Source organism: Triturus cristatus, chromosome 7, assembly GCF_964204655.1.
Source record: "Triturus cristatus chromosome 7, aTriCri1.1, whole genome shotgun sequence".
NCBI classification, from domain to species: Eukaryota; Metazoa; Chordata; class Amphibia; order Caudata; family Salamandridae; genus Triturus; species Triturus cristatus.
Window position 1 is genome coordinate 168,105,798 of NC_140590.1, and position 23,923 is coordinate 168,129,720.

The 23,923-nt window shown below is 45.1% G+C and overlaps 1 protein-coding gene across 1 annotated transcript in view; it reads left to right on the forward strand.

The window, feature by feature from the left end:
• Nucleotides 1–23,923, forward strand: part of LOC146809134 (uncharacterized) — a 277,381-nt gene that overhangs the window by 122,805 nt on the left and 130,653 nt on the right. The window contains exons 17-18 of the mRNA XM_085615949.1: nucleotides 4,111–5,304; nucleotides 13,651–14,844. Coding sequence (XP_085472075.1) covers nucleotides 4,111–5,304; nucleotides 13,651–14,844 — 2,388 coding nt within the window. The remainder of the gene's footprint in view (nucleotides 1–4,110; nucleotides 5,305–13,650; nucleotides 14,845–23,923) is intronic.

The following is a 23,923-nucleotide window of genomic DNA, read 5'->3' on the forward strand; positions in this document are numbered from 1 at the left end:
AGGGGGGACTGTAGGATTCTGTAGGATTCTTCTTTTGGGACAGACTCGCTGTCGGGGGAGGACGACGCTCGGTATCAGGGGCTTCCCATACAAGGTCATGTAGAGTTTAGAGTTCAGATAGAGTTAACATTAAAGAAAGTAAGGGACGCCTGAGATTGACCAAAGTACAGTGACCCGGTGCTATGGGACACCCCAGGTGCCCTCTATTTTCTTTAGTGTAAACTGTGTCTGAACTCTAACTGTAACTCTGAACTGGGGTGCAAAGGAGAAGTGCACCTCGCAAACCTGCCAGGCGAACAGCGCTTTGTCTGAGGCTTCCTCAGCTCTGCTGTTGGTCACAACCTCTTGGCAAAAATGAGAGAAAGAGCAAGAAGTTATCTCCCAAAAGGAGAGACAGTTAGAGAAGCATGGTTGGGCACCACCTGCAAAAGTACAACTGATGCAGGCGGAATGGACATGGGCATCAGCACCAGTGGCGGTTGGAAACTCTGTGGGTGGTGAGGCGAGCAAATGGGTAAGGGGTGGTAGCATTCACGAGCACTAGATGCAAGATGCTATAAAATAAAAAAATTAAAAAATGTACCTTGCTTGCTGCAGCTTGCACGATGACATGTCGTCCTGCTCCAGTCCTCTTCTGCTCTCCTCGAGGCTCCAGCCAACTCCCATAACCAATCCTGGCATTGCTCTCATGCTGTTAACAAGTATGAGATCAGCGCCAGGATTGGATAGCACTCCTAAGAGCACTTGATGCCTGCACTTCCGCTAACCCAGCTGTCGTAGCTGGGTTAGAAAGGTTTGAAGCGCGCATGCCATGCTGGCTGTCACAAGACGGCCGGCAAAAGAGACATGTGCACTTTAAACTTTAAGTGCCCTGACCATCACTGCTCTCCACTGCTGCTAGTCAGCTTGGCTCCACCCTCGTCCTGACGCTTGGGTCAGGACGGGGTTTATTGAAAAATAAAATGGTAACAAATGAACTGATTAGCAAGCAAGAGATGAAGTGCTGCCCTAAGTCCGGAGAAGAAAAGGCTGACAACATACACATGTTTTGGCAGTGCCCCCAGCTCCAGGGCTTCTGGGGAGATGCGGGTAAGACACTTGCAGATGTGATGGGCCACAACATAGGGATCTGCATCAAGTGAATGTCTAATATCTCGCCCACGCATGCGGAATGGGTAACCTCAGTCCAGAGAATAAACAAAATGGAGAGAGTTTGGGCGACAATCAAGAGGGCAGGTTTTTGGGAAATTTGGGAAAGGGAATATGATATGGATCTAACGGGAAAAGGGACAATATAATGTCCAAGGATTACGCAATAAGAAATAATCTGCAAATAAGGTACTCGCACTGGTGGCCCTAGAAAGCAGCCCCCCTTTTACTGGATCCAATGGGACAGGATGGAAGGAGTGTATCAGAGTAAAGGGCCCCCAGAAACAGACTCAAACTCAAGATGGCACAGAGAGAAACAAGACCCCTGCTATCTCCTTTATCCCTGGTTATTTCACAAATGAGGACACATAAATAAATGAACTGATTACCATTATATTAGTGGGGCAACGCTCCTTTGCCTTAACAGAGAAACCACCCCTGATCAGTCTTCCAGTCTCAGCATTAGATCTCTCTCAAAGCTGTGGGTTCTCTCAAATCTCTGGGCACCAGGACCAATCCTCTGCAAGCATGACAATCTATGGCAACTCACGGGGCCACAGCACCAATAGGCTTTCCTCTGGGTTACAGTCTATCCCTAGCTCACAAGCAGACTTAGCATCGCGTCATGCCCCTACTTCAATCTTAACTTTGCCCTAGTGCAAGATGCCCAGGGCAAACATATATCCCACGTACCTCAAATGCTAAGGTGCCCAAAATCATTTGGAGTGAGCCAACCAGTTTCAAATGCATCTTTCGGTGTGAGGTGTCCAGTTCCATGCTGATGACGCATCCCATAATATTTCTGTCAAAGCCCATGGAGATGGGAAACATCCCGTAACATGTGCTCCTGATGTGAATTTCATCTAGAGAGGCCTCAGTCAAGTGTGTCTAATGTTGGGGCAGCGGTCACTTTGCAGAACTGTAAAAGGGGACTGTGACACAGCACATCTCTTTCGATGTCTGGCTTGACAGTGCAGCTTGTTTCTAGACCTAGTGGTCCCAATTATGTGGCTCCAACTAGAGGATTATTTCTCTCTCACCTCATACTATTGGCAGTTGACCTCCTATGGAGTGCTTACATTGCACTGCATGAGACGCTATTTTACACCTCAAACGTACCCTCATTATAACAGTCGTGATACAGAAGCATTGTGTAGACAAAGCTACTGCTTTTTCAATTCTGATGGATATTTTAGTTTCCGTCAGGACTCAAAATACCAGCCAGACCTATTGGAATTGCAAGTTTTGTTTTCAGGTCTGAGCAGTCTCATCAGCCGTGACCTCCCTTTTCACATATGTCAAATTCTTGCAGGCCAGAGGCTGATTACGTGGATCGATCCAGTGGGGGTATATACAAACGTCCAGTGATGTAGCTAGGGGGGATCGGCGGTCTGCCAGGGGCGGCAGTTTTGGGGGGAGGCAGGTGAGGTGAGCAATTTTGGCGAGCGCAACGTAAGGGGTTTTCTTTTTATTTACTTTATTTTCCCTCGTCGTTTTTTGACTCTCCCCCACCCCCACTCTCACCTGCACCGACCGTCACTGGGTAGCAAACTCAGGTACCGCCCCGGGTGGCAGAAGCTCTAGCTACGCCACTGCAAACATCTACACTCAGCTCCATTGTAATGGTCTCTGAGGCTACCCAGATAGAACAATCATAGATGCACTGGCCTGAGCGAGGAGGAAGAAAGGAGAGAATTTATGCAGCAGTGGTATGGGGAGGTAGAGAGCAGACAGAATCCAGAAAGGTTGGATTTCTTCCATGGCAACCCACCATCTTGCATCATACGGACAAGGAGCCGGGGATATCCTATTCCCTCATACACTTCTAAACATTTTACCTAAGTCTATACTGTGCTCGATGGGAGACATGAAGTCTTTCAGTCATTATAGATTGTGCAGATTTTCAAATAGAGAGCCGGTAGGCAGCTTCCACCTTATGGGCATTGGAAAAAGAGATGCAGCCATCAAACTATAATCATTTGCCTCCATCTGCCCTGTGTCACAGCATGGCCATGGGGAAGGAGGTCTCTGCTGCCTAAAGGAGGTGCAATGGTGGATGCTCAGATCTCTAGCAGATTTGAGTACTTTGCTGCAGAGCAACATACAAAAGCAGTGGTGGGAGTCTGTGAACTAGTGATAAACATCCGTCGAGCAGGAACACGCCAGATTTAGCAGAAATGTTGAAATAATTTGCAGAGCAACACAGGGGCAGTGTATGCGGGACTTGGGGGCCCACAGCTTGGCTTTCCACTAGGTCTTAAATAGGCGGCGCTGACGAAAGGGCAATGACACAAAAATAGAGCAGGATGATAAAAGGTCTGCGGTCACACCAAGCAAAGCTTGGGACCACTGAAACCAACTGAGGATGTCCATTGCCACAGTGGTCGCTGCGAAGGGCAGTAACAGAGCGGATGGGTTCCTGCAGAGTGTTCTTACCAGACACTCATAACCTTGCAAAGTCATTCAGACAGGGTGTTGCTCCACGTGTTTTGTGACTTTGTGAGTACTAGTAAAAGTGTCACCTGCCAGGATGGGAGTGATATGACATTACAGCTAAGACTGCTTTCAATCTCTGTGATTAAATGCCAGAAAACTGCTTGTCCCACCAAAAGACACATAAACACCAGAGACGACATCTGAACTTTGTCCCACTGACATCTGGTTTGAAATCTGTTAAAGGAAAGTAGAGTGGTGGACATTCCTTGATGTGCCTAACCATCACATTTTCAAGGATAAAACCCCTACCATGATATTAACAAACAGAAACCAGTCTTTACCAGATGAAACTGGGGCTGCCAAATGTTAAACTATAACTTTTAAAAGGAAAACATCAAGTATGATACAAATGAAGGCACTCCTCTTGTCTGCCACCACAGAGTAAATTAATGGCCTGTAAGAACTAGTTAAACTATAATTGAATAGAGTGCTAGACTGATGACATTTCGTTCTATTGCTTTCTAGATGTAAATCCCTCTAATCCAGTTGGACAAGACTTCATCATCATCACCCCAATAAACGTTCACCACATTAAAATAATAAAGTTTCAGTTCATCATTACGGCCTACTTCGATGCAACCACTGTGACCATCACGTTTGCTTTCGGCAACATCAAGAAAGAAATCACGTTGGTGAAGGGTCAGATAGAGACCATTACAATTCCTATCACTGTAGAGATGCTACAGTCGGGCACACCTGGTTCTCCAGTCTCAATTACATCAGACAAACCAATATCAGTTGCATCGACCATCTACTTAGACAACCGAGTACAGATCGCTGAAGTTGTTCCCTTGCAACAACTGGGAGTTGAGTATTATGTGCTGACACCTCCTGGTAAATCAGATGACGATAACAAAGAAATTTCAATTGCCAATTTCCGAGTACCAAACAAAGTTGAGATCTACCCCACTGCAACTGTGAATTTCCAAGGAAAAACTTACGAACCAGGAAGACAAATCACTATCGAACTAAAACCTTTTGAGGTGATCCTTTTAAAGAGCAAAGGCAACCCGTCTGGCACCAGAGTGTTAGCCACTCACCCTGTTGTTGTTACCTGTGGATATGGCAGTGCTGATACTGTCTTCCCACCGTACCAGGTCTCAACTCAACTTATTCCAGTCTCTCAGTGGGGAAAAGAATATCTCTTCCCATCCTTGGCACACCCAGGAAGTACTGATATGGTCTTCGTTGTTGCTTCCCGACCCTCTCAAGTAGAATACCAGGTGGATGACCACAAGCAAAGTCAAAAAATGAAGGCTGGGGAGGTGATCCAGATTGCACTCCCGGAATCCTCTACTGTCTCCATCACAGCCGACGTCAAAGTCCAAGTCATATATTTCAGCAGAGGGGATAAAACACATGAACCCTCCTTTATCAATATCCCAGACAAAAAACAATATAGCACTATTTATGCAGTTGTTGTTTATCCCAACGTTGAGAAGACGGTTTTAATCATCACAGTGGAGACTTCAGCGGTGCATGAAATTACCATTGATGGAAACCCTGTTCCAAATATTGAGTGGAAACCAATCCCTGGAACTGTTTACTCCACAGCAATATATACTTTCGGCGAGGAGCCTGGCACCCACATTGTGGAAGCACCCAACTCGCCATTTGGGCTCATGACCCTTGAATATCCAAAGCAGCCGACTACAGTTGGTGAGTTTACACTCTTTTTGGGGTGTCTTTTTTCCCATACCTGTGTTGTGGGCGATCCTGTTCATGATTTCTAGAAAGAGGTATTGGGATCTGTGAAGGAGCACTTCAAGAAGTGACTCAGTCATGACATTCACATTTTTTTTGCAACTGAATTTGATTTGAAGATATAAAATGCAATATCCTGACTTGACAATTTGAAAGGGGTGCTGATATTCTATTCAGACTGACAACCTCTGCAAATTGTAAATCAGAGGCCATATAGAACCCACATCTGGCAACCTCTGGTGCGATCCACCTTTCGGTATAGATATTGTGGTACAGATAGCAGTGAGTTAGGGTTGACCGAAAGAGAGGCTGTTTTGTTATTCAGAGTAATTACAAGTAGTTTTCTGTTGAGATATCAATTGCTGCCCTATTCTTTTTCAATATGTGTGTACCAATCATAGTATCCTTCTCGCCTGCATCTACTGAGACATTAGCAGCTGGGGGTCTATTGTGCACTCAGCAAAGCACTCACAGCACTACCCAATATGTTTCTATTTATGTGTTGCTAAGATTTCAAGAATCACAATTTCTAGTCATTGGAACAAAAGCCATATGTTACTAGAGAAAAAGAAAATATGATACGGGGCATCCACAGCCACAGTGACATGTTTCCTGCTGCAAAGTACTGATTATCCCAGTTGTTTTCTATGCCACCAAGAAAGTTCTGCCTGTGGCAGAAACAAGATATGTGTCTCTTGACTCCTAGAACCACTGTGTCCTGCAGTAAATTCTTTAATTGTTTTGATTATGTGTCTCCCTGGCTTTGAAGCTATTCTGCTCTTAATCCAGACCACACCTTACTTTGCTTGTTCATTAAATGCCCCAAATTACTACCCACTGCCCTGATTGTGGGTGTGTGGGCAATCTTGGTGCAGAGTTATGTACTGTTACTTGTCACATTTACAAATATCTCCACGAGTGAACCTCGATTGACTACCTCAAAGTGCTGGGTGTGAAAGATGAGTGGAATAGAGGAAACGAGATGCCAGGAAAAATAAGGCAAAACATAGTAACCTTATCCACTTACCAAACACAAACAAAGCACACGGAGGCACACAAGCAGCCCAACACAACAGAGATGCTGTTAGCACACAAAAAGGACCACATAAATAAACAGGGATCCAAACGTACTGGAAAATGGATGGACAAATTGGTACATGTAGATTTCATGACTACTCACACTATACAGAATTTGCTGTTGTAAGGACATTTGAGGGAGAGTAAAAGCAATGCTAGTGCCTAATCAATGGTTGGCTTCCTTGCGATGATCACCTGTATTAACAACGTGGTTGCAAATTTAAGATGCATTTCACTCATATCCTCTACAATTTTGTAATAATCCTTCACCTGCGGCACTAGAATTAGGTTCCTACTTTACCTAATACAAATGCATGACACCAGTTTTTTGATGTTTGGCAAATAAACAAATTGTCCCTCAAAAATAAGCTAATAATCATTTTCTCAAGACCATATTAAAAAAATCTGAATATTGAGCAACAGAAAGAGTTAGACTTTCAGGTGGATCCAAAATAGATGACTTTTCAAGTCGCGGTGAAGGACATGCATGCCGATGTTCAGCTGAAGATGGTTTGGTAGTGGTGGGGTGTGGCAGGCAAAGGTTCTCTATAGTAGGCTTTAATGCTGACAAGATTGACAATGTACACACTGCATGCCAGGAAAAATTGCTAGAAACCATGTGTGGGCAACACTAGGCAGGGCTGTCACCAGAATCCAATCGTAGCACACGTATGTAGAGATACCTCCCAGATTCGTGGGTAATTGGTTAAGGGATTTGGAAGCCCCACTCAGGCAACAACCACAACCCTTGTCAGGGTGGACCACAATCTCCCTTAATTAGCCTGTGCCTAATCCTCTAGTAGCTTTGCACAAAAGCAGCCAGGATTAATTTAGAGGCAATGTGTGAATTATTTATGCAGCACACAAACAGTATTAAAATGAAAACAAGAACCAAGAAACATCCCAACCCAATTTAGAAAGATAAAGTGAATTAAAAAAAATAACATGATACCAGAACAACAAAAATGCAATCACGGTAGCTGAAGATATGAAATTTTAATGTTTTTATTAACAATAGCACCTAAAAGCAGAAAGCGCTGCTCGCAGTTATCTGGTCGCACTAGACCAGGGGAAAGTCACAGGCTTAGGTAGATCACAATAGAGTCCCACTGAAGAGACACTTTCTCAAGTCTGGCATGTAGAATTTCATTCATGTTGGAGGAGGCCACAAGGACAAGGCTTTTGGTGCAGATAAAAGTAATCGATGTATGAGTGAGTCCAAGTACAGCCCCTCCCCAGCCATCCTGTCAGGATGGCCCATCCTATCCACACCTAAGTCCTCTTTGCCTCACTGTCTAGAAGCAATGCACAAACCTCCTACAGCAGAGCCATTCACAGTCATGTGACCCAGGACAGTAGTAGAAAGGCTCAATTGGTTGGGCTAGAAAAATGGCAACTTTCTAAATGTGGCATTTCCTGAATTGTAGCTTAAAATCTGACTTTATTATTAAAAGTAATTTTGAATTACAATTTATATGAGTGTAAAAAGCATATATCTTACTGTTTCCAATTCATTAGCACTTATTATATGTAATAAGGTAACCCAGTGTTAGTCAATTCGAGAAATAGGCCTTACAACTGTGAAAAATGATTTTAGGTATTTTTGACTTCCCAGATGTATAAAACCTGAATATACATTTCCCACTTTTTAAATACAATGCACCCTGCATAATAAGCCTGTAGGACCTACCCTAGAGGTGACTTTTAAGAATTAAGAAGGATGATTCAGGCCTGGCATTAAGTTTATTTTGCCAGGTAGAAATGGCAGTCTTGAACTGAATACACATGCTGCAGAGGCAGGCATGAGACATGTTTTACAGTGATACTTTAGTGGGTTGTACAATAAGTGCTGCTGCCTAGTAGTATAATTTATTGTACAGGCCCTGGGTACAGATGGTACCATTTACTAGGGACTTAAATGTAAATTAAATGCTCTAATTAGGTGTGGTCCAAAGTTACCATGTTTAAAGAAGAGAGCAGAAGCCCTTTAGCACTGGCTGGCAGGGGTAAAGTGCACCGAGTCCTAATGCCAACAAAAAGAGTTCAGCAGAAAAAAATTAGGCAGTGGAGGCATAAGATGTGGGAGAATACCTCACCATGGATGTCAGGCCTAACAGGCAGCTTATGTCAGGTATGGCCATCTTATGCCCAGCTGTGATAGGAGTCTACCCATATATCCAGAATGCTACAGATGCCAAGGGTTGCCACTATACCCTAGTGATTGCCAGCTATCAGGGGTGTGACTGCCAAGTACCAGTAATGTTAACTTAAACTGAGGATGCGCCCTGTCTCAAGTTGCAAAGGTATCATCTAGATGACAGTGGTGATCACCGAACGCCAGGGTTCCCCACCAAAACATCGGAGATTGATATTACCACCACAGTATGGTCCTACATATGTTCAAGAATCACCATCAGATGCCAAGGTAGGTACTGCCAATCAGGGCACTCATGCAGACATTCCATGCACAAATAGAGAAGCACGCAGATAAGCCCACAGCGTTACACAGACAGGCACGCACATGAACCTACTAACAGCCACACACACAGATAAATCCAGATGCACAGGTTCACACATTCACAGTAATGCAGACCCTACTCATTCCTCTTCAGGACTCTCGCTTATTGTTCCCAACTAATGGTGATGTCACTTTGTGACGTCACTTTGCTCCTGCTTCGCAGATACCAATGGCTGGATGGCCTCTGGGGGAATCCTGCAGCTACTCAGGCTCCAACTCTCTCCAGCCTCATGCTGATCCCAACCAGAAGGCCCAAGACTGCAGCACTAGTGTACAAAGGAAGGCAGCACATAAATGTGCAGTTGCTGAAAAAGATATGGTCGGCATCAGGAATAGTGAGAAAGGCAGGGGGAAGGCGCTGATTCCCTTGGGTGCTTAGGGTTTCTGACAGCGCCATGTCTTCTCCGTGTCTCTAACTGGGGAAGCCACTGCCAAAAATAGCCAATGGGGGGGGGACTGTAGGATTCTGTAGGATTCTTCTTTTGGGACAGACTCGCAGTGGGGGAGGACGACGCTCGGCATCAAGGGCTTCCCTTACAAGGTCATGTAGGGTTTAGAGTTAAGATATAGTTAACATTAAAGAAAGTAGGGGACGCCTGAGATGGACCAAAGTACAGTGACCCAGTGCTTTGGGACACCCCAGGCGCCCCCTATTTTCTTTAGTGTAAACTGTGTCTGAACTCTAACTGTAACTCTGAACTGGGGTGCAAAGTAGAAGTGCGCCTCGCAAACCTGCCAGCTGAACAGCGCTTTGTCTGAGGCTTCCTCAGCTCTGCTGTTGGTCACAACCTCTTGGCAAAAATGAGAGAAAGAGCAAGAAATTATCTCCCGAAAGGAGAGACAGTTAGAGAAGCATGGTTGGGCACCACCTGCAAGAGTACAACTGATGCAGGCGGAATGGACATGGGCATCAGCACCAGTGGCGGTTGGAAACTCTGAGGGAGGTGAGGCGAGCAAATGGGTGAGTGGTGGTAGCATTCACGAGCACTAGATGCAAGATGCTATAAAAAAAAAAAAAAAAAAAATTTACCTTACTTGCTGCAGCTTGCACGATGACATGTCGTCCTGCTCCAGTCCTCTTCTGCTCTCCTCGAGGCTCCAGCCAACTCCCGTAACCAATCCTGGCACTGCTCTCATGCTGTTAACAAGCATGAGATCAGCGCCAGGATTGGATAGAGCGGGCTCTCTCAGCACTCCTAAGAGCACTGGATGCCTGCACTTCGTAGCTGGGTTAGAAAGGTTTAGAGAGTGCATGTCATGCTGGCTGTCAACAGACGGCCGGCAAAAGAGACATGTGCACTTTAAACTTTAAGTGCCCTGACCATCACTGCTCTCCACTGCTGCTAGTCAGCTTGGCTCCACCCACGTCCTGACGCTTGGATCAGGACGGGGTTATTGAAAAATAAAATGGTAACAAATGAACTGATTAGCAATCAAGAGGTGAAGTGCTGCCCTAAGTCTGGAGAAGAAAAGGCTGACAACATACACATGTTTTGGCAGTGCACCCAGCTCCAAGGCTTCTGGCGAGATGTGGGTAAGACACTTGCAGATGTGATGGGCCACAACATAGAGATAAGCACAGAGCTAAATATATTTGGGGTTCTCAGTAGTAGTGAAAATGAGGAGAAATGAAGTAACAAGCACAATAATTTACTTTTCATTGTGATCCTATTGGCTAGGAGAGAGATCTGCATCAAGTGAATGTCTAATATCTCGCCCACGCATGCGGAATGGGTAACCTCAGTCCAGAGAATATACAAAATGGACAGAGTTGGGCGACAATCAAGAGGGCAGGTTTTGGGGATATTTGGGAAAGGGAATATAATATGGATCTAACGGGAAAAGGGACAATATAATGTCCAAGGATTACGCAATAAGCAATAATCTGCAAATAAGGTACTCGCACTGGTGGCCCTAGAAAGCAGCCCCCCTTTTGTTGGATCCAATGGGACAGGATGGAAGGTGTCTGTCAGAGTAAAGGGCCCCCAGAAACAGAATCAAACTCAAGAGGGCACAGAGAGAAACAAGACCCCTGCTATCTCCTTTATCCCTGGTGATTGCACAAATGAGGACAAATAAATGAATGAACTGATTACCATTATATTTTTTAGCTCTGATGGCAATTTAGTTAGTGGGGCAACGCTCCTTTGCCTTAACAGAGAAACCACCCCTGATCAGTCTTCCAGTCTCAGCATTAGATCTCTCTCAAAGCTGTGGGTTCTCTCAAATCTCTGGGCACCAGGACCAATCCTCTGCAAGCATGACAGTCTATGGCTACTCACGGGGCCACAGCACCAATAGGCTTTCCTCTGGGTTACAGTCTATCCCTAGCTCACAAGCAGACTTAGCATGGCGTCATGCCCCTAATCCAATCTTAACTTTGCCCTAGTACAAGATGCCCAGGGCCAACATATATCCCACGTACCTCAAATGCTAAGGTGCCCCAAATCATTTGGAGTGAGCCAACCAGTTTCAAATGCATCTTTCGGTGTGAGGTGTCCAGTTCCATGCTGATGACGCATCCCATAATATTTCTGTCAAAGCCCATGGAGATGGGAAACATCCCGTAACATGTGCTCCTGTTGTGAATTTCATCTAGAGAGGCCTCAGTCAAGTGTGTCTAATGTTGGGGCAGCGGTCACTTTGCAGAACTGTAAAAGGGTACTGTGCCACAGCACATCTCTTTTGATGTCTGGCTTGACAGTGCAGCTTGTTTCTAGACCTAGTGGTCCCAATTATGTGGCTCCAACTAGAGGATTATTTCTCTCGCACCTCATACTATTGGCAGTTGGGTATATCAATTCAACTCCTATGGAGTGCTTACATTGCACTGCATGAGAGGCTATTTTACATCTCAAACGTACCCTCATTATGACAGTCGTGATACAGAAGCATTGTGTAGACAAAGCTACTGCTTTTTCAATTCTGATGGATATTTTAGTATCCGTCAGGACTCAAAATACCAGCCAGACCTATTGGAATTGCAAGTTTTGTTTTCTGGTCTGAGCAAGTCTCATCAGCCGTGACCTCCCTTTTCACATATGTCAAATTCTTGTAGGCCAGAGGCTGATTACGTGGATCGATCCAGTGGGGGTATACACAAACGTCCAGTGATGTAGCTAGGGGGGATCGGTGGTCTGCCCAGGGCGGCACTTTTGGGGGGAGGCAGGTGAGGTGAGCAATTTTGGCGAGCGCAAGGTAAGTGGTTTTCTTTTTATTTACTTTATTTTCCCTTGTCGTTTTTTGACTCTCCCCCACCCCAACTCTCACCTGCACCGGCCGTCACTGGGTAGCAAACTCAGGTACCGCCCCGGGTGGCAGAAGCTCTAGCTACGCCACTGCAAACATCTACACTCAGCTCCATTGTAATGGTCTCTGAGGCTACCCAGATAGAACAATCATAGATGCACTGACCTGAGCGAGGAGGAAGAAAGGAGAGAATTTATGCAGCAGTGGTATGCGGAGGTAGAGAGCAGACAGAAACCAGAAAGGTTGGATTTCTTCCATGGCAACCCACCATCTTGCATCATACGGACAAGGAGCCGGGGATATCCCATTCCCTCATACACTTCTAAACATTTTACCTAAGTCTATACTGTGCTCGATGGGAGACATGAAGTCTTTCAGTCATTATAGATTGTGAAGATTTTCCAATAGAGAGCCTGTAGGCAGTCTCCACATTATGGGCATTGGAAAAAGAGATGCAGCCATCAAACTATAATCATTTGCCTCCGTCTGCCCTGTATCACAGCATGGCCATGGGGAAGGAGGTCTCTGCTCCCTAAAGGAGGTGCAATGGTGGATGCTTAGATCTCTAGCAAATTTGAGTACTTTGCTGCAGAGCAACATACAAAAGCACTGGTGGGAGTCTGTGCACTAGTGGTAAACATCCGTCGAGCAGGAACACGCCAGGTTTGGCAGAAATGTTGAAATTATTTGCAGAGCAACAAAGGGGCAGTGTATGCGGGACTTGGGGGCCCACAGCTTGGCTTTCCACTAGGTCTTAAATAGGCGGCGCTGACGAAAGTGCAATAACACAAACATAGAGCAGGGTGATAAAAGGTCTGCGGTCACATCAAGCAAAGCGTGGGACCACTGAAACCAACTGAGGATGTCCATTGCTACGGTGGTCGCTGCGAAGGGCAGTAACAGAGCGGATGGGTTCCTGCAGAGTGTTCTTACCAGACACTCATAACCTTGCAAAGTCATTCAGACAGGGTGTTGCTCCACTTGTTTTGTGACTTTGTGAATACTAGTAAAAGTGTCACCTGCCAGGATGGGAGTGATATGACATTACAGGTAAGACTGCTTTCAATCTCTGTGATTAAATGCCAGAAAACTGCTTGTCCCACCAAAAGACACATTACCCCAGAGACGACATCTGAACTTTGTCCCACTGACATCTGGTTTGAAATCTGTTAAAGAAAAGTAGAGTGGTGGACATTCCTTGCTGTGCCAAACCATCACATTTTCAAGGATAAAACCCCTACCATGATATTAACAAACAGAAACCAGTCTTTACCAGATGAAACTGGGATTGCCAATTGTTAAACTATAACTTTTAAAAGGAAAACATCAGGTATGATACAAATGGAGGCACTCCTCCAGTCTGCCACCACAGAGTAAATTAATGGCCTTTAAGAACTAGTTAAACTATAATTGAATAGAGTGCTAGACTGATGACATTTTGTTCTATTGTTTTCTAGATGTAAATCCCTCTAATCCGGTTGGACAAGACTTCATCATCATCACCCCAATAAACGTTCACCACATTAAAATAATAAAGTTTCAGTTCATCATTACGGCCTACTTCGATGCAACCACTGTGACCATCACGTTTGCTTTCGGCAACATCAAGAAAGAAATCACGTTGGTGAAGGGTCAGATAGAGACCATTACAATTCCTATCACTGTAGAGATGCTAGAGTCGGGCACACCTGGTGCTCCAGTCTCAATTACATCAGACAAACCAATATCAGTTGCATCGACCATCTTCTTAGACAACCGAGTACAAATCGCTGAAGTTGTTCCCTTGCAACAACTGGGAGTTGAGTATTATGTGCTGACACCTCCTGGTAAATCAGATGACGATAACAAAGAAATTTCAATTGCCAATTTCCGAGTACCAAACAAAGTTGAGATCTACCCCACTGCAACTGTGAATTTCCAAGGAAAAACGTACGAACCAGGAAGACAAATCACTATCGAACTTAAACCGTTTGAGGTGATCCTTTTAAAGAGCAAAGGCAACCCGTCTGGCACCAGAGTGTTAGCCACTCACCCTGTTGTTGTTACCTGTGGATATGGCAGTGCTGATACTGTCTTCCCATCGTACCAGGTCTCAACTCAACTTGTTCCAGTCTCTCAGTGGGGAAAAGAATATCTCTTCCCATCCTTGGCACACCCAGGAAGTACTGATATGGTCTTCGTTGTTGCTTCCCGACCCTCTCAAGTAGAATACCAGGTGGATGACCACAAGCAAAGTCAAAAAATGAAGGCTGGGGAGGTGATCCAGATTGTACTCCCAGAATCCTCTACTGTCTCCATCACAGCCGACGTCAAAGTCCAAGTCATATATTTCAGCAGAGGGGATAAAACACATGAACCCTCCTTTATCAATATCCCAGACAAAAAACAATATAGCACTATTTATGCAGTTGTTGTTTATCCCAACCTTGAGAAGACGGTTTTAATCATCACAGTGGAGACTTCAGCGGTGCATGAAATTACCATTGATGGACACCCTGTTCCAAATATTGAGTGGAAACCAATCCCTGGAACTGTTTACTCCACAGGAATATATACTTTCGGCGAGGAGCCTGGCACCCACATTGTGGAAGCACCCAACTCGCCATTTGGGCTTGTGACCCTTGAATATCCAAAGCAGCCGACTACAGTTGGTGAGTTTACACTCTTTTTGGGGTGTCTTTTTTCTCATACCTGTGTTGTGGGCGATCCTGTTCATGATTTCTAGAAAGAGGTATTGGGATCTGTGAAGGAGCACTTCAAGAAGTGACTCAGTCATGACATTCACATTTTTTTTGCATCTGAATTTGATTTGAAGATATAAAATGCAATATCCTGAGTTGACAATTTGAAAGGGGTGCTGATATTCTATTCAGACTGACAACCACTGCAAATTGTAAATCAGAGGCCATAGAGAACCCACATCTGGCAACCTCTGGTGCGATCCACTTTTCTGTATAGATATTGTAGCATAGGCAGCAGTGAATTCGGGTTGACAGCAGTTTTGTAAACCTACCGAAAGAGAGGCTAAGTTTTGTTATTCAGATGTATTTAATCCGATGGTGAGTAATTGCAAGTAGTTTGCTGTTGAGATATCAATGTTCAGTAGCAATGACAACATTGCTGCCCTATTCTTTTTCAATATGTGTGTACCAATCATAGTATCCTTCTCGCCTGCATCTTCTGAGACATTAGCAGCTGGGGGTCTATTGTGCACTCAGCAAAGCACTCACAGCACTACCCAATATGTTTCTATTTATGTGTTGCTAAGATTTCAAGAATCACAATTTCTAGTCATTGGAACAAAAGCCATATGTTACAAGAGAAAAAGAAAATATGATACGGGGCATTCGCAGCCACAGTGACATGTTTCCTGCTGCAAAGTACTGATAATCCCAGTTGTTTTCTATGCCACCAAGAAAGTTCTGCCTGTGGCAGAAACAAGATATGTGTCTCTTGACTCCTAGACCCACTGTGTCCTGCAGTAAATTCTTTAATTGTTTTGATTATGTGTCTCCCTGGCTTTGAAGCTATTCTGCTCTTAATCCAGACCACACCTTACTCTGCTTGTTCATTAAATGCCCCAAATTACTACCCACTGCCCTGATTGTGTGTGTGTGGGCAATCTTGGTGCAGAGTTATGTACTGTTACTTGTCACATTTACAAATATCTCCACGAGTGAACCTCGATTGACTACCTCAAAGTGCTGGGTGTGAAAGATGAGTGGAATAGAGGAAACGAGATGCCAGGAAAAATAAGGCAAAACATAGTAACCTTATCCACTTCCAAACACAAACAAAACACACGCAGGCACACAAGCAGCCCAAAACAACAGAGATGCTGTTAGCACACAAGAAGGACCACATAAATAAACAGGGATCCAAACGTACAGGAAAATTGATGGACAAATTGGTACATGTAGATTTCATGACTACTCACACTATAGGGAATTTGCTGTTGGGAGGACATTTGAGGGAGAGTAAAAGCAATGCTAGTGCCTAATCAATGGTTGGCTTCCTTGCGATGATCACCTGTATTAACAACGTGGTTGCAAATTTAATATGCATTTCGCTCATATCCTCTACAATTTTGTAATAATCCTTCTCCTGCGGCACTAGAATTAGGTCCCTACTTTACATAATACAAATGCATGACACCAGTTTTTTATGTTTGGCACATAAACAAATTGTTCCTCAAAAATAAGCTAATATTCATGTTCTCAAGACCATATTAAAACAATCTGAATATTGAACAAGAGAAAGAGTTAGACTTTCAGCAAGATTGACAATGTACACACTGCATGCCAGGAATAATTGCTAGAAACCGTGTGTGGGCAACACTAAGCAGGGCTGTCACCAGAATCCAATACTAGCACACGTATTTAGAGATACCTCCCAGATTCGTGGGTAATTGGTTAAGGGATCTGGAAGCCCTATTTAGGCAACAACCACAAAACATGTGAGGGTGAACCACAATCTCCCTTAATTAGCCTGTGCCTAATCCTCTAGTAGCTTTGCACAAAAGCAGCCAGGATTAATTTAGAGGCAATGTGTGAATTATTTATGCAGCACACAAACAGTATTAAAATGAAAACAAGAAACAAGAAACATCCCAACCCAATTTAGAAAGATAAAGTGAATTAAAAAAAATAACATGATACCAGAACAACAAAAATGCAATCACGGTAGCTGAAGATATGAAATTTTAATGTTTTTAGTAACAATAGCGCCTAGACGCAGAAAGCGCTGCTCGCAGTTATCTGGTCGCACTAGACCGGGGGAAAGTTACAGGCTTAGGTAGATCACAATAGAGTCCCACTGAAGAGATACCTTCTCCAGTCCGGCATGAAGAATTTCATTCATGTTGGAGGAGGCCACAAGGACAAGGCTTTTGGTGTAGGTAAAGGTCATCGATGTGTAAGTGAGTCCAAGTACAGCCCCTCCCCAGCCATCCTGTCAGGATGGCCCATCCTATCCACACCTAAGTCCTCTTTGCCTCACTGTCTAGAAGCAATGCACAAACCTCCTACAGCAGAGCCATTCACAGTCATGTGACCCAGGACAGTAGTAGAAAGGCTCAATTGGTTGGGATAGAAAAAAGGCAAGTTTCTAAATGTGGCATTTCCTGAATTGTAACTTAAAATCTGACTTTATTATTAAAAGTGATTTTGAATTACAATTTATTTGAGTGTAAAAAGCATATATCTATCTGTTTCCAATCTATTAGCAATTATTATATGTAATAAGGTAACCTAGTGTTAGTCAATTCGAGAAATAGGCCTTACAACTGTGAAAAATGATTTTAGGTATTTTTGACTGTCCGGATGTATAAAACCTGAATACACATTTCCCACTTTTTAAATACAATGCACCCTGCATAATAGGCCTTTAGGACCTACCATAGTGGTGACTTTTAAGTATTAAGAAGGATGATTCAGGCCTGGCATTAAGTTTATTTTGCCTGATAGAAATGGCAGTTTTGAACTGAATACACATGCTGCAGAGGCAGGCATGAGACATGTTTTACAGTGCTACTTTAGTGGGTGGTACAATAAGTGCTGCTGCCTAGTAGAATCATTTATTGTACAGGCCCTGGGTACAGATAGTACCATTTACTAGGGACTTAAATGTATATTAAATGCTCTAATTAGGTGTAGTCCAAAGTTACCATGTTTAAAGAAGAGAGCAGAAGCCCTTTAGCACTGGCTGGCAGGGGTAAAGTGCGCCGAGTCCTAATGCCAACAAAAAGAGTTCAGCAGAAAAAAATAAAGCAGTGGAGGCATAAGATGTGGGAGAATACCTCACCATGGATGTCAGGCCTAACAGGCAGCTTATGTCAGGTATGGCCATCTTATGCCCAGCTGTGGTAGGAGTCTCCCCATATATCCAGAATGCTACAGATGCCAAGGGTTGCCACTATACACTAGTGATTGCCAGCTATCAGGGGCGTGACTGCCAAGTACCAGTAATGCTACCTTAAACTGAGGATGCACCCTGTCTCAAGTTGCAAAGGTATCATCTAGATGACAGTGGTGATCACCGAACGCCAGGGTTCCCCACCAAAACATCGGAGATTGATATCACCACCACAGTATGGGCCTACATATGTTCAAGAATCACCATCAGATGCCAAGGTAGGTACTGCCAGTCAGTGCATATCAGGGCACTCATGCAGACATTCCATGCACAAATAGAGAAGCACGCAGATAAGCCCACAGCGTTACACAGACAGGCACGCACACGAACCTACTAGCAGCCACACACACAGATAAATCCAGATGCACAGGTTCACACATTCACAGTAATGCAGACCCTACTCATTCCTCTTCAGGACTCTCGCTTATTGTTGCCAACTAATGGTGATGTCACTTTGTGACGTCACTTTGCTCCTGCTTCGCAGATACCAATGGCTGGATGGCCACTGGGGGAATCCTGAGGCTACTCAGGCTCCAACTCTCTCCAGCCTCATGCTGATCCCAACCAGAAGGCCCGAGACTGCAGCACTAGTGTACAAAGGAAGGCAGCACGTAAATTTGCAGTTGCTGAAAAAGGTTTGGTCGGCATCAGGAATAGTGAGAAAGGCTGGGGAAGGCGCTGATTCCCTTGGGTGCTTAGGGTTTCTGACTGCGCCATGTCGTCTCCGTATCACTAACTGGGGGAGCCACTGCCAAGAATAGCCAGTGGGGGGGACGGGACTCTCTTTCGACCTCACACTGAATAGTCTAGAATCTGAGGAAAGATGACAGTAGCTAGGACTTGCATTTTAATGCATGGATGTGGGCTGGGAATACTGGACAAGTGTGTACCCTACACTTGTTTGACATATGATCCAGCATCCTTCCAGCACCCGAAGCTTGTGCGCTTTAATTGTACTGCTTCCTACCTGACCTGTCTGTGCTTACCTGCATGTCTGGTGGTACTCCTCCATCTGTGTTATACATTTAAAGTTTAAGCATAACTTAATTACCGAGCTCATAGCTGTAAAATATGCCTAAGTCATATCATAAGCACATTAAGCGGGGAAAGCTTGTCATAGACCATGTGCTGCACACAGTGCAGGTTGTTCTGAGATTCTCTTCATCCACAAACTGACCCCGCAACCAACGTCATTTGACATCAGACTCTCCCCTTCACAGGCGACATCCTGTTCTGCCCTACAGGCAGAATGTGCCAGAAATATATCGTCTTGGATGCGAAATCCCAAGCATCATGCTTTTTAGGATGCCAGGGGACCACTGAGACCGGTATTTTCAATCAATCAATCAATCAATCAATCAATCAATCAATCAATCAATCAATCAATCAATCAGTCCTTGTATAGTGTGGCTAATCACCCGTGAGGGTTTCCAAGCACTGCATAGCTGGTCTTAGCCGAAAATACAGGTCTTGAGTCTCTTCTTGAAGTCTGTCAATGAGGGTGATGTTAGGACCTGGAGGGTATTCTAGGACTTGGTGGTGAGGTGGGAGAAGAAACAGCCTCTGCTGAGGCTACGGCAGATGTGCTGGGACTGTGCAAGAACGATGGAGGTGGAGCAGAGGTTTCTGGATGGTTGGTGGAGGTTCAGTCAGGGGTTCATGTATGTTGGTCCTTGGTCATGGAGGAGTTTGTAGGCGTGCGTCAGTAGTTTGAATTGTCATCTTTTCTGGGTGGGGAGCCAGTGGAGGTTCCTCAGGTGTTGGGTGATGTGGGACCGTTTGCGAATTTTGATGCTCAATCTGGCCACTGAATTCTGTATCGGCTGGAGCCTTTCCATGTGTTCAGTGGTGGTTCCTGCATACAGTGCGTCATCGTAATCTAGTCGGCTAGTGATGAGGGCTTGCATGACTGAGCCACTTGAAGATTCTTCAGACCATGCGAAGAGTGTGGAAGCAGGCACTGGAGACTGTTTTGGTCTGTCGTTTCATGGAGAGTTTGCTGTCAAGAATGATGCTGGGGTTGTGGGTGTTCTCTTTTGGTGTTGGGGTAGGTCCGAGCTCCACAGGCCACCAGGTGTCATTCCAGAGAGAGGCCTGGTTGCCAAATATCAGTACTTCGGTCTTGTCCATGTCAAGCTTCAGACAGTTGTCTTTCATCCAGACTGTGACGTTCTTCATGCAGTTGCGGAATTTGGTCCTGGTTGTAGCGGGGTCTGCTGAGAGCAAGAGGATGAGCCGGGTGTCGTTGGCATATGATGTGATGTTGATATTGTGGGTTCTGACAATGTCTCCTAGAGGCGCATTATAGGGGTTGAAGAGGGTGGGGCTGAAGGATGAGCTTTGTGGGACACCGGAAATGGTGCTAAAGGGTTCCGAGGTGAAGGGGGAGGCGGATTCTGTGTGCATATCATGAAAGTGCATCTCCCTTGATTCTGATCTAATGCAGTCTCTTGATGAGTGTGTGGTTGCCTCAGCCTTCTGATATCACAAGTGCTTGGGCACAAGTGGTCACAAACATAAATGTTCTTTCCCCCCTCCATGTGCCCTGCAATCAAGAATCTGGGTGCACTTGCAAGCGGCCTTGGGTCTGATAACACCACCAAATATATAATGGGCACACTTGTCTTTCCAGATATTGTGCTGTCACCTTGTTAAAGTTTCCAGGGGAGTTGTTCTATTTGTGTCTCTGAACCAATGAGGATGAAGAATCTGAAAGTTCTAAAGCAACAGGAGAACTTCTGCCTCCATAGATGACGAGACGAGATGTTTTGTTTGGGGCCTAAGGCCCTGCTTAGTTTACCTGCATACAAACCTGTGGCAGTGAGGGACAGTTAGCCTCTGTCTGGTGTTGGATCTCTACGGGACTACCTCTGGAGCACCAGTGACCATGGTTTAGTAGCTATGGATTCCAGATATTAGCAGAAGACACATGGCTCTTATGATCATTATAACATCCTATCTTGACTGAGACCTGGCTGACCGAGTCATCTGACCCAGACATAGTCCAGGCGCTCCCGCCCAACTATTCGATCATCAGACAGGATCACCTGACAGGTCGGGGAGGCAGAGTTGCAATTATTCATAAAAACTCTTTCAGATGCAGAACCTATGAAAGCCCACTCTTAGATTGCGAAAGTCTTGGTTTCTCCATTTCCCTTTCGCCCACATGTACCTTTTCAGGGATCTTGGTATATAGACCACCGGGTGCCCACCATAATTTCTGCCTTAACCTTGTGGACAAAATCTCTCACTCCATCAGTAATTCCCCCAATTTCTCCATTCTGGGTGACCTCAACATCCATCTCGATGAAAGTGATGCTGCTGCCTCGCAATGTCTGCTTGACTCCTTGGGATTAGTACATTTGAAACAAATTGTGACAGAGCCCACACATGTTGCTGGCCACTTATTAGACCATTGTTTCACCAATCTCACGAACTTCGCATTCGAACAGCCTCTCTTTGTCCCCTGGTCAGACCACGCCCTACTTTCTTTTAGGTGGTCGCCAGAAATTCAACACCACAGAGTTATTCTCTCTAAGAAAGTTAGCCGAGTGGGGTCTAGACTCCCAGTTGGGGAGTGGGAGACTGCCTTGAAGAGCTGTCCGCCTTCTCCTCACGAGGATCCAGTGGTTGCTAATGAAGCCTTTGACAACTGGCTTAATTCCACCCTAGACACCACTCTCCCTAAGAAACAGATACACCATCGGAAGGGCCACAACAAACAACCATGGTACTCCGATAAACTAAAGGAACTTAAGCAGGTGTGTAAACGGGCGGAAAGGAAGTGGAGAAAGGATTTTGCACCTGCTACGAAAACCCAATATAAAGCCTCTCTCAGATCCTATAAAAATTTACTAAAAGCTACTCAAGCAGTATATTATCAGGGTAAAATCTCAGAAGCAGCTAATGCTCCTAGAGAGATTTTTAAAATCTTCCAATCTCTGGTGGCTACTCATAGGACTACTAATCCTGCCCCTGATCCTCAAAAACACTGTGAGGACCTAGCCGCTTTTTTTGCGTCCAAAGTTTCTAATATCTACTCGACTTTTGCAACAACTCCACATAGTCCAGATGAAGTGGAGATTAGCCCTGAAACGCCGGATGTGGTCACCCCTAATTCAGCTGGAGCTCTCAAATCCTTTCCGTTGCTTGATCTGGCCAATGTCGAAAGGCTCCTTAACCACCTAAAATCGGGCTCTCCTCAGGATGTTGCCCCCCCAACGGTCCTCAAGCAGGTTTCTGAAACAGTATGCCCGGTGATAATGCAGGTCATCAATGCCTCTTTAGCTTCAGGAGTAGTGCCCCCCAACTGGAAGAAGGCTAAGGTTCGTGCCCTTTTGAAAAAACCTAATTTAGACCCGGAAGATCTGGCGAATTACAGGCCTATCTCGCTTCTCCCGAGCCTTAGTAAAATAGCCGAAAAACACGTCAACCAGGCTCTTCCCTCATTTGTGGAGTCGTCTGGTGCATTACACTCATCCCAGACTGGATTTAGAGCAAGCAGGGAACTGAAACTGCACTGGTGGCGGTAGTGGAGGCGACCAGGGCTATTGTAGATGCTGGAGGCTGCGCTGCGGTGGTCCTATTGGACCTCAGCGCAGCCTTTGACACTGTAAATCACTCTCTTCTGCTGCATAGGCTCCGCCATGCAGGGATTTCCGGATTGGCTCTTAAATGGCTTCACTCCTTTTTATCGGATAGATATTTCTCCGTCTTTGAGGATGAGATGTCATCCAGCCAGCTGCAACTGAGTCACGGCGTACCCCAGGGATCATCCCTCAGCCCCACCTTGTTTAATATCTATATGAGACCTCTGGCTGAGGTGGTGCTTCCTTGTGGAATTCAGCTTGTCACCTACGCCGATGACACGCAGCTGGTTGTTTCCCTTGTGAGAGACGATACTTTACATCAGGGGATTAACAATCTTACCCCTTGTCTCTCCAATGTCCTTGACTGGATGACCTCGTCCTGTTTAAAACTAAATGGAGCCAAAACGGACATTATGCTGCTGGGCTATAAAGCCCCAATGAATCTGGACCCTTGGTGGCCGCAGTGTCTTGGATCCCCTCCGAAGCCTAAGACCAAAATAAAAAGTTTGGGGGTCTGGCTGGACTCTGCTCTGAACTTCCAGTATCAGGCTAACAAAGTAGCCGCGACCTGTTATGGGCTTATGAGAGTTCTTAAAAAAGTCCTAGACCTGCTTCCTTTTGAAGCCAGACGTATATTAGTCCAGTCGCTGGTTCTCTCGCGACTGGACTATGCTAATGCTATCTATCTGGGGACCTCAGCAACTACAATAAAAACTCTGCAAGCTGTACAGAACTGTGCAGCTCGCTTACTCATGAAAGTCCCCAAACGGTCATCAGCAAAGCCCTCAATCCGATTGCTTCATTGGCTTCCAATCCATGAAAGGACTGTGTTTAAGACTATGTGTTTGGCACATAAGTCCATTTACAACCTTGGCCCTTCCATTCTGGATCCTTTCTTTTGTCGTTATCATTCGGTTAGATCTCTTAGATCTAACCATCGCAATCTGCTTGTCGTGCCAAAGGTCAGGCTGGCCCGCATGGGCAGCCGCCGACTCTCGGTCCTAGCAGCTAAAGAATGGAATAAACTCCCCGACAACATCAGGCATGAATTAAATCACATCGCCTTCAGGAAGCAACTAAAGACATTTTTGTTTAATAACATCTCCTAATGCTCGATAATGTCCTTGGTCTTAACAGCGCTGGGATGCTCTAGGGTAGCCATGCGCTATATAAGAAGGTATTCATTCATTCATTCCTCATAAATATGAAAAACAAGGGTTCCTTTGTG